Below are 9810 nucleotides of genomic sequence, written 5' to 3' on the forward strand. Positions count from 1 at the left end.
CTTATTCACTCTGCATCATTGTTATTGTGGAAAGGACACTGTTAAAATAAATGTAGGACATTGGATTTAAAAGAGTAGTGACAATAAATATTTTAAATTTATTAGAGGTAAAATCCATATATTTTATTAATGAGAAAAATAAGGACAAGGCTATTTTCCAGTAAAATGAGTAAGAATTTTTGAGAGATTTAAATTTTATAATGATAACATTTGATTTAATATGTCTAACTGCAAAAAATTATTATTAAAAAAATCAAAATCTCTGAATGTTTGAGTAAAAATTATTCAGGGTCATAAATAGACCTATTTCCAACTTACCCATACTTTTGTCTGTCTCTTAGTTTGAGGAAAATAAAATGGTTAGGAAAAATGTAGAGAGGCTGTAGAGCCTGAAGTAGAAAAACATCAGCAGAGAGATAAACAGCCCTGTATAAGGGTAGCGGCAATGAGACATGACAGTTACATATTTTTAAAAAGTTATTCAGTGAATCTATTATATACTATGTCTCCTTTAATTTATTTTCAATTTTTTTTCACAGAATGCTAGTGGGCAATCTTACTCTCAATTGGGATAATATTGGGAGATTCCTTTCTGGAAAAACAGACTCTTCAAAAAATTGGTATTTCAGACCCCTTAAAATCTTTGCATCCCCAATCAAAGAAGTTCAGTTGTTCACAAGCCCAGGCCATGCTCATTGCACTTCCAATAAACCTACTCTTCTTAATTATGACCTTGTAGCAGGTCGTTGTGGAAACTCAAATGATAGAGGAAAAAAATTAAATATTAACAAAAGGAATCCTAGTGCATAGAAGCAATGAAGGAAAATAATAATAATAAAAAAATACCAAAAGCTCACAGTAAAAGGTCTCACAGGAAAAAAGAGAACCCCTCCACTGGGTACTGAAAAAAAAATTAAAATTAACTAGAGAAATTCTCAATTTAGCAAAATACTATAGCAAAAAATAAAATTGTTCAACAGAAATTTCAGAAGAACTGTTGCAGCTAAGTAAAAGAGGACACGAATATGAGAAAAATTTAGAAAATGATATCAATGAAGGAGGAAAGAGAAAAAGTAATGGAGGAAAATAAAAAATAAAATGAAATTTAAAAACTACAATACAAAAATAAAATAAAATACAATGAAGGAAAATTAGTTTATTAAAAGGGACCCAGAGGAATAACTTAAAAATAAACATATACCGTACCACAACTTTGTGAACTTTCAGAGTTTTGTGATGTTTAAACAATAATCTATATCAATTTAAAGTACCACTGATTTCATTTCAAATCTGTATTGTCAATTTTCATCTGTACATTTTATTCTTAAACTATTTTATATTTTTTGGTAAATTTTAAAACTTACTATATAAAATCTTTTATGTTCCAATACAAACAATTGTAATAAATAGTCTTCTTGCATATTGAGAAAACTTTTTAAAAATTCTAAACAAAATATTAGGGAAACATTAATATCTATAATCACCAATAAATCCCTTATGATGTATTCTATAAAAAGACAAAAACATGAAACTATTTAATAATTCAACAAATAAAATTGGTCTCAATGTAACCATATAAAATTGTGATAAAATAAATTTGAATCAAGAATACTTTCGTTTATCTTTTAATATTTTATTAACTTATTAAAATGTTTCTAATTTAATTATTCATGAAAACTTGACAATATGTTAGCTGTAAATTTTGGTTAAATAATTGTTTAAAACATGGTCTACCATGTGGAGCTGGCCCATGAGCAGTGCTGATGCATGCAAGGAGTGCCCAGCCATGCAGGTGTGTCACCCTTGTAGGGTAGCTCCATGCACAAGGAGTGTGCCCTGTAAGGAGAGCCGCCCAGCGTGAAAGAAAGTGCACCCTGCCCAGGAATGGTGCCGCACACATGGAGAGCTGACACAACAAGATGACGCAACAAAAAGAAATACAGATTCCCATGCTGCTGACAACAACAGAAGCGGACAAAGAACACATAGCAAACAGACAATGGAGGGGGAAGGGGAGAGAAATAAATAAATAAATCTTTAAAAAAAAACATGGTCTAATTCAGTTTGTATTCAACATGCTTGTCAAATTCATATTACAGCTCAGCATTTTTGTATGTGGTGATATTGTAATAAGACAATGCATTCATATTAAAAGTATAATGCATTTCAAGGCAGAAAAAATTTAAATCATGTAAACTAAAAATTTAGAATATGGCAAGTTGTATATACTTCAATAGATAAATATGTGAAAAGCCTTTGTAACTATTCATGGATGAATTTCCTAATTCAAAACTGAATATTGCCAGCATATAATGAACTGTTTGAGAAAGAGTTAATATAATCCATTACATAATTTAAATCACATTGTATAAGAAATATTTAATATAAATATTTAAATAATTTTGCAATATAGAAATCATATTGCAGTCAAATTGTATCAAAACTGGTTCTTTTTCATCTTAGGTTAGGGAAAAAGCAAAAATGAGGATATGTTACTTTGACCAACCTTTTATTATTTCTTCTTATTTTTTACACTACTTATTTACAAACATAATCAAAGATAATATAAAATTTGTTGTACATAAAAGAGTATACACATTTCTCTGCAATATAGAAAAGTATGTATTCTGCATATAAATTATCATAATACAATTAAGTATTCACAGACAGGACATTTTACTTAACTACCACTGTCCTATAAGTAAAAAAAAAATAACAAGAATTCTAACAAATATTTCTGGAAAGATTGGAATTTTGATGTACTCTGATATCCATTACTTTGTTTTTACCATTATTAACAAGTTCATCTCTGTTATTTGTTCTCAACATACTTCCCAAGTCAATGATTTTTGTAAGTTCTCAGCAATAAATCTGAAAATGAACCTAAGAACACTGTCAGTCATAATTAGTTATCACTAGCTTTTCTCTGCAACAAATGTTTATTTATATTTATTAAAATGTGATAGAATTTCTGTATCTCATGTATACACAATATTCTCATTCAAGTTACATCTACATCCTTTACTTTTATTAGAAAGCTGTTATTCAGATACTAACTGGGAATCACAACATCATACTTTATTACTACTATTCACTAAAATTGTCATGCTGACTAAATACAAGGCAATCTGTATTAACCCATGGTCATCCATCACACAAATGTTAAAGGGCATTAAAGACATTGAAACAGGAAAAAAATCTTTCAAATTTTGGGTATATAATTGAAGCCAACTAGAGAATTATGTTGAATACTGGGGTTTAAATCAAATTTTCTTCCATCTTTTGTTAGAGAAAAATCAAAATGGAGACACAGTAAAGAAAAAAATGCAGACATGAACTTTATATTCATTTCCATGTAATATACAGCAACAAAAAATATTTAAGCATAAAAGAGAGGAAACTTTAGAGATAATACAATATATAACCAAACTGTATTTCGTTATTTTTAAAATGTAATTTCAAGGCAGATGAGTGAATATTTGTGTGATAGTAATTACATAATTATAGTACATGGACAAAGAAACATATCAATTCCAAGTGTTAGTGATATATGAACAAATTTTAAGCCTTATTTTTTGTAAGATATTAATAAATTATATTTAATTTTTCTATATAATAAACATATGTGAGTGTTGATAATGGTGGAAAACATAATATGTCTTATCTTCCAAAATTGAAGCCGATTGTTGGTAAAGAATATATTTTAAAACCATAAAATCAAGGGGAAACAGGAGGCCTAAATCATCCCCCCAATTTTTAAAGAAATTCTAAATAATGTTTCTTTCCCTGAAAAGGCTTATTGGTTGTACATTTGTAATTGAGGTAAAGCCATGAGCAATAAAACTATGAAAATGCACAAGAATATACATTGTAATGATTAGAGTTAGTTTGGAGAAATCACCAGCTTGGTTTCTAACAACTTTTCCTCCTCCTATTCCTTGGTCCAGAGTTTATATGGGCATTGCCAAAATGGAATCTTGACAAACAAAATATAAAAAATAAAATTCCTTTTAACTCAATTCCCTTGTACAGTTCAGTGAGAATAAAGAATTAAAAATAATATCAATTTTTACATGGTGAGGAAGAAATAACAAGGGTACATAAAAACAACTATTACCAAGGTTCTTAATAAATCAGCTCTCTATATTTCACATATGTTGAGGTGATATAAATGTATTAGTCAAGTAAATTTAAACTTTATTAACTAATTAGTCATTTCATAAATATTGAGATGAAAAATTTTCCCAATAATAGGTGTCTTTTGTGTGTTTTCTTCAATGGCATTAATGATAAAACATTGAGGTTGATGAATATGCTTTATTGACAATCATGCTAGTTATATTAATTTAAATAATGGAAACCACTCACCAGTTTCCATATACACTCAGGAAAGATCTTTTACAGGAAAAGGATGTATTACAGCAGGATCAAGAAAGCTTAAGTCAATTCTCTGGAAGTCCAGAACACACAAGAATAGATTCCCATGAACTTTCTCAGTCAAACGGGACATGCTTACTCTCAGAAAAACAAACCAAGATGCCTGTGATTTATTTGGACTAAAGGAATTCACAGATTCATTAGAAGAGGAAGATTTTGTCACTCTCTAGGCATGTAGAAAAACCATAATGTGTGAGTAGGTAAATAAAAAAGAAATAAAGATAGCCTAACAAAAATCAGGTACAAAATATCCATGTTCACCTTTTCTGTAGCTGTTACAAATATGTGTGTACATGCATGTGTGCGTGTCTTAGCATGCCTGGCTGCTATCATAAATATCACAACATGGGTGTGCTTAAAGAACAAGAATTTATGGTGTAAAAATTTGGAGGCCAGAAGTCCCTGATCAAGACATCATCAAACATTCTTTCTCCTTAAATACTGTAGCATTCTGATGCTGGCTTGCTACAATCCTTTGATTTACCTTGACTTGCCTTTTTGCCACCCATAACATGGTGATCTCTGTATCCTTTGTCTAGTCTTCTCTGATTTCTGTTGGGTACTGACATCTTTCTGTCCTTCTTTCTATAAAGATTCAGTTGGCCACACCTGAGCTAATAATAGCATATTTTAAAAATCTTGGTTACAAATAAATTCAAACCCACAGATAAAGAGACTATGGGTACATAATTCAAAGTACCACAGTCTGTACAACAGTCTGTACTACAATTTGTATTGCAGAAGCATTACAGAAACAGTAATGCTTCAGATCAAATATGTCTTCATTAAAAACTTTTTAATATATTGCATTCCACTTTGGCCAATGATCATCATCATGCTTCCAGATAATGCTGAATATAATTCAGATTGAAAGAGCCCAATTTTTATTTACTCTGACTTCAACAAACACTAAGAAGTGAATACCTCTATTCTTTAAGAACTATAAGAATGTTCTCTTTTTTCCAGAGCTTTCTAACGATCCACTTCTCCAAACCTGTCTTCATGGCCTTGTTTTTAAGGCTGTATATGATGGGATTGAGAGAAGGAGGCAGCAAAATGTAAAAAGCAGATAGAATGAGATCAATGAATGATGTAGAACCAAAAATGGGTTTTATGTAAGCAATAAAAGCAGTTGAGACAAAAAGTACAACAACTGTCAGGTGTGGGAGGCAAGTGGAATAGGCTTTTGACTGCCCTTGTGTGGAGGGAATCTTTCTGATAGTGGAGAAGATGTAGCTATATGAGGTTATGATGCAGACAAAGCAGCAGAAATCAAGAACTGCATTAATAAGAATGGGCACAATTACTGCTGATACATGTTCTGAACAAGATATGGCTAACAACCGGGGAATATCACAGAAAAATTGTTGAATTTCATTGAGTCTGCAGTAAGATAAAGAAAAGGTGTTCACTGTATGTATAAGGGACATAAAGCCACCGCAGAACCAAGACACAACCACCATCTGCACACACATGCCCCTGTTCATGATGACATCATAGTGCAGAGGATGGCAAATGGCAGCATAGCGGTCAAATGACATTGCTGTGAGGAGAAACAGCTCTGCAGCTCCTGAGAAAAGCACCAGAAAGACCTGGGCTGAACATCCAAGGAATGAGATGGAGTTACAGTGTGTCAAAAAGTTGACAATAGTTTTGGGCACAACAGCAGAAATGAGGAAAAGATCAAATAGGGACAGATTCTTTAAGAAGAAATACATGGGTGTGTGGAGGGATGGGTCCAAAGAGGTTATGGTAATGATGAGGCCATTCCCCATCAGGGCTGATAGGTATATTAGTATAACAAATGAAACTTGTAATAATTTAAGGTCCCATGGTCCAGGAAAATCCAAGAAATAAAACTCTGTGACCACTGAGATATTGTTCATTCTTGATGACATTCTGCATTAAAGAAGAAAAATAAAGTATTATTGAAGGTATCCAGAAAAATAAGTATTCTTATTTAAAGGTTAGCACACATTAATCAATATATGTTGCCCATGTATGAGTTTCTGTCTGTGACTGTGTTGCAATAATAAGAGCTTAACAATAAATTTTCTCCATCCATTAAAAAATCTACTTTATTAATCATATGATCCAGATAAATTCTGTTTTAGCATGTTTTCTGCTTATCCTTATGAGCATCTAAGTGGTATAATGTTAGGCACATAAGCCAAGAGTTTACTATACTATTCCTTATCATCAAATTTGTAAGATAAGGCTCCATGTGCATTACATTGAAGGATCTTAATTCACATGTGATAGGAAATAAAGGAAAAGATATGGAGTTATCTAGCTGCCTGTACCACACCCTATTTTCTTTTTTTTTTTTTTGCAATTTTTTCGTCAACTAATGGATTATTATCACTTTTTAGTGTTTTACTACTGTGGCATTCACTAATTTTGATTAAATTTATTTTTATTTTTCTGTCTTATAAATAACCCTGGTAAAATATTTTATATTCTTCTTTCAAGTACAATTTAAGTTTGTTTCTTCCTACTCTACTTTAAATCTCCCGAATATTTTCTGAGATTTTTGTATAGTGTATACGTGATTGAATGTCTTATTCCTAAAAAGTCTGGTTCCCATTTTCCTTTCTTTACATTTCCATTTCCTTCATTTCTCTAGTTTCACACTTACGGAACAATTTCCTACATGGTTAAAATCCACATGCCTATATGTATGTATATACAAATGATTATATAAATATTTATAATCAGTTTTCAATTTGATGTAACACTGCTACACAACTTAAAGAGATGGAACTGGGTACATCTCTATTTACAAATCTGTTTTTATTTCTTTTGAATGGGTTCTAAGTGCTAATTACCTGTTTCTAATTCTGTGATTTCATTTTACTTACATATTCTGACTTCTTCCCAAGCTTGTCTAAATGTAACCCAAAATTAAATTAATGATTTCATATACTTATATATTTTATTTAAAATTTGCCAGCTCTTTTGGAATACAAATTTGAAAAGTGTTAGAAAAACACATATATTTACATCAAACACTGGAATATTTTTTCTAATATTATAGTTGAGTCTTAATTTGTAAATATTTAAGATATCTTTTCTGTCTCCCTAATTGTTCATCTTTCTCTATGAATTTAATAATTTAATAATTCATATGATTGGAAAACTGTAAAGATAGAACATTGTTTAAAAATTATGGTGGACAAATTCAGTCTAAAATGCTGAAATCTTCAGATTCCTGTTTTTTTTTTTTTTAAATACAGAATTAGCAGTAGTAAGCGTAAGCATTTACTACAAGTCTTTGTCCCTTGCTTTATTGAAAAAAAAAAGTATTTAAACACTCTTTCATTTTAGAGTTGTAATCTCTAAGTTGTGTATTTCCCCCTCTAGATTTGGCCCTTTCTCATAATACCACCTATATCTTTTGACCTTATACTTTCTATATCTTTTGACTTTATACTTTGAAAAGTATTGTATGCTAAAAAGCAAATAAGTTAACTTATAATCTATTGTCCCTGAATTAGTTGGGAAGCAATATTTGTTCTCTTCTTCACTGGGAGAAAACCCCTTCAAACCGTCCATTCTTAAAACATGTCCTTTTACGGGTTATCAAATCTTGTGTGTTGAGGAGATTGATTGTTGATGTTTATAATGTGATGCCACGTTGTTCTATCCTGTAAAGCCTACAAACTCTAAACCCATCAAACTATTTATGATTATGAAATTATTTTCCGTAAGAAAAAATATATTAAATTTACAAAAACCTAATATTTTATGTTTCAATAATAAAAAAATTTGATCAAATAAAATGAATCTAAAGTAAAAACAATATTCATTATGTTTAATGCAGTTTTGACAAATTTAAAGTTCCTACTTATTTTTACTTAAATCCTTCAATACTGCTGCTTAAAAGTAAAATAATCTTTAACTATTATTTTCTACTTTTAATTTCTTTGCTTACAGTGTATTGAACAATCTGTTGAATTTTAAAACTCAGTTATGTGCATAACTGTTTCAAAGCCCAACACATTTCAAAACAAAATTCTAAAATAATCAATCCTCTTAAAATAAAACTTCTTTGTATTCATGTTTTAGAAAGCATGCAAAAATTAACATTTTTGCTTCTCTGTAATATACAATAAGGAGATGAATATTAATGATTGTAAAATAGATATTTAATCATCTTAGAATCATTTGCTTCAAAAATATTTTTTTCTCTAGGACCTATTATTTTGTATCTGAAATGATAAATAACAAGCACAGTAAAATAAAATTAATACTCACTAGAGTATCTTTTATGTAAAATATGCAAGTAGTCAACAGGCTTCTCATGTAGTTTCTGATGAAATTTTTCTAACAATAGTCCAGATGGGCAATGTTAAGTCTGACTTTCAATAATGAGAATTGTCTTCCCTCAAAAACAGTTTGCTTCTTGCTATCTTGACATTAGCATACAGAATCGATGTTAAAAAGAAACAAAGCAAGAATGAATCTAGTTTTATCTATGTTGCACAACTCCCATAGGCTTGAACTCCAACATATTCCAAGGGGAAATGCTGCCACAGCAGTTGGAATTGACTTGCTGAGGCTGTTCTTCAGAAATGTAAGAAACAAATTCTTTACACTATCTTTTGTGTGGAAATGGTGTGCCATAATTGATCTTTAGTTACCTATGTGTTCCTTCAAATGCTTAAGTGTAAGTCTCCATAACATTAAAGACATGACATTAAAGAACAAATTTTAATTATTTCTTTGGAGAAAGAACATAATATTGACACATTCTCAGGTACTGGTTTCATCAATGAAAGCACAAACTCACTTTTACTTCATATTTTCATGTAGCCACAAAGTCACATTTCCTAACATAAAACTATATTGGCTAGTACAATTCTCATGGGGAAATCTAAACTATCAATAACCTAAGGACAAAAGACAAACAACCCATATACATGTAGTAAGATACTGAAAACCTAATTTAAACAACTAAGAGTGATTATACTTTGACTTAGATAAATTGCTTTAAAAAGGGCCTCTAATTTAATGTGTAATGTATATGTATTAACTGTAACCTTATGTTAGTACATTTAGTCTAAACATGTTATATTTATGTCTAAATATCTGTATTTAAATTTTAAGATTGTAACAATGTTAAAACACATGTAAAGTGGTGTCTGAATGTATCCAAATTTGGAAATACATTGTGGGAAAATATTTTTAAAGTTTTAAAAAATTTAATAAAGGGTAAAAACATTCTTGAAAATATTTTTAAATTATAACTTACCAGAAAAATAAGTGCACTAAATTATATTATCATACACATTTTAATTTTGCAAAAACACATGAATGTAACAATTATCTGTGCCAGTAAGAAATGATAGATGTGCATATCCTATTTTAAAA

At 30.1% G+C, this 9810-nt stretch overlaps 1 protein-coding gene across 1 annotated transcript; it reads right to left on the reverse strand.

Annotated features, from left to right (window-relative positions):
- Positions 1–5363: 5363 nt before the first annotated feature.
- Positions 5364–6323, reverse strand: LOC101429419 (olfactory receptor 14A16-like). The gene has a single exon (XM_004468355.2). The coding sequence runs from the start codon at positions 6321–6323 to the stop codon at positions 5364–5366; it is 960 nt and encodes a 319-aa protein (XP_004468412.2).
- Between the last annotated feature and the right edge of the window lie 3487 nt (positions 6324–9810).

The sequence above is a fragment of the Dasypus novemcinctus genome, chromosome 16, assembly GCF_030445035.2.
Source record: "Dasypus novemcinctus isolate mDasNov1 chromosome 16, mDasNov1.1.hap2, whole genome shotgun sequence".
Taxonomy (NCBI): Eukaryota; Metazoa; Chordata; class Mammalia; order Cingulata; family Dasypodidae; genus Dasypus; species Dasypus novemcinctus.

Excerpts from the sequence above, each read along its gene's own strand:
- LOC101429419 (XM_004468355.2), bottom strand. The coding sequence starts at position 6,323 with ATGAACAATATCTCAGTGGTCACAGAGTTTTATTTCTTGGATTTTCCT.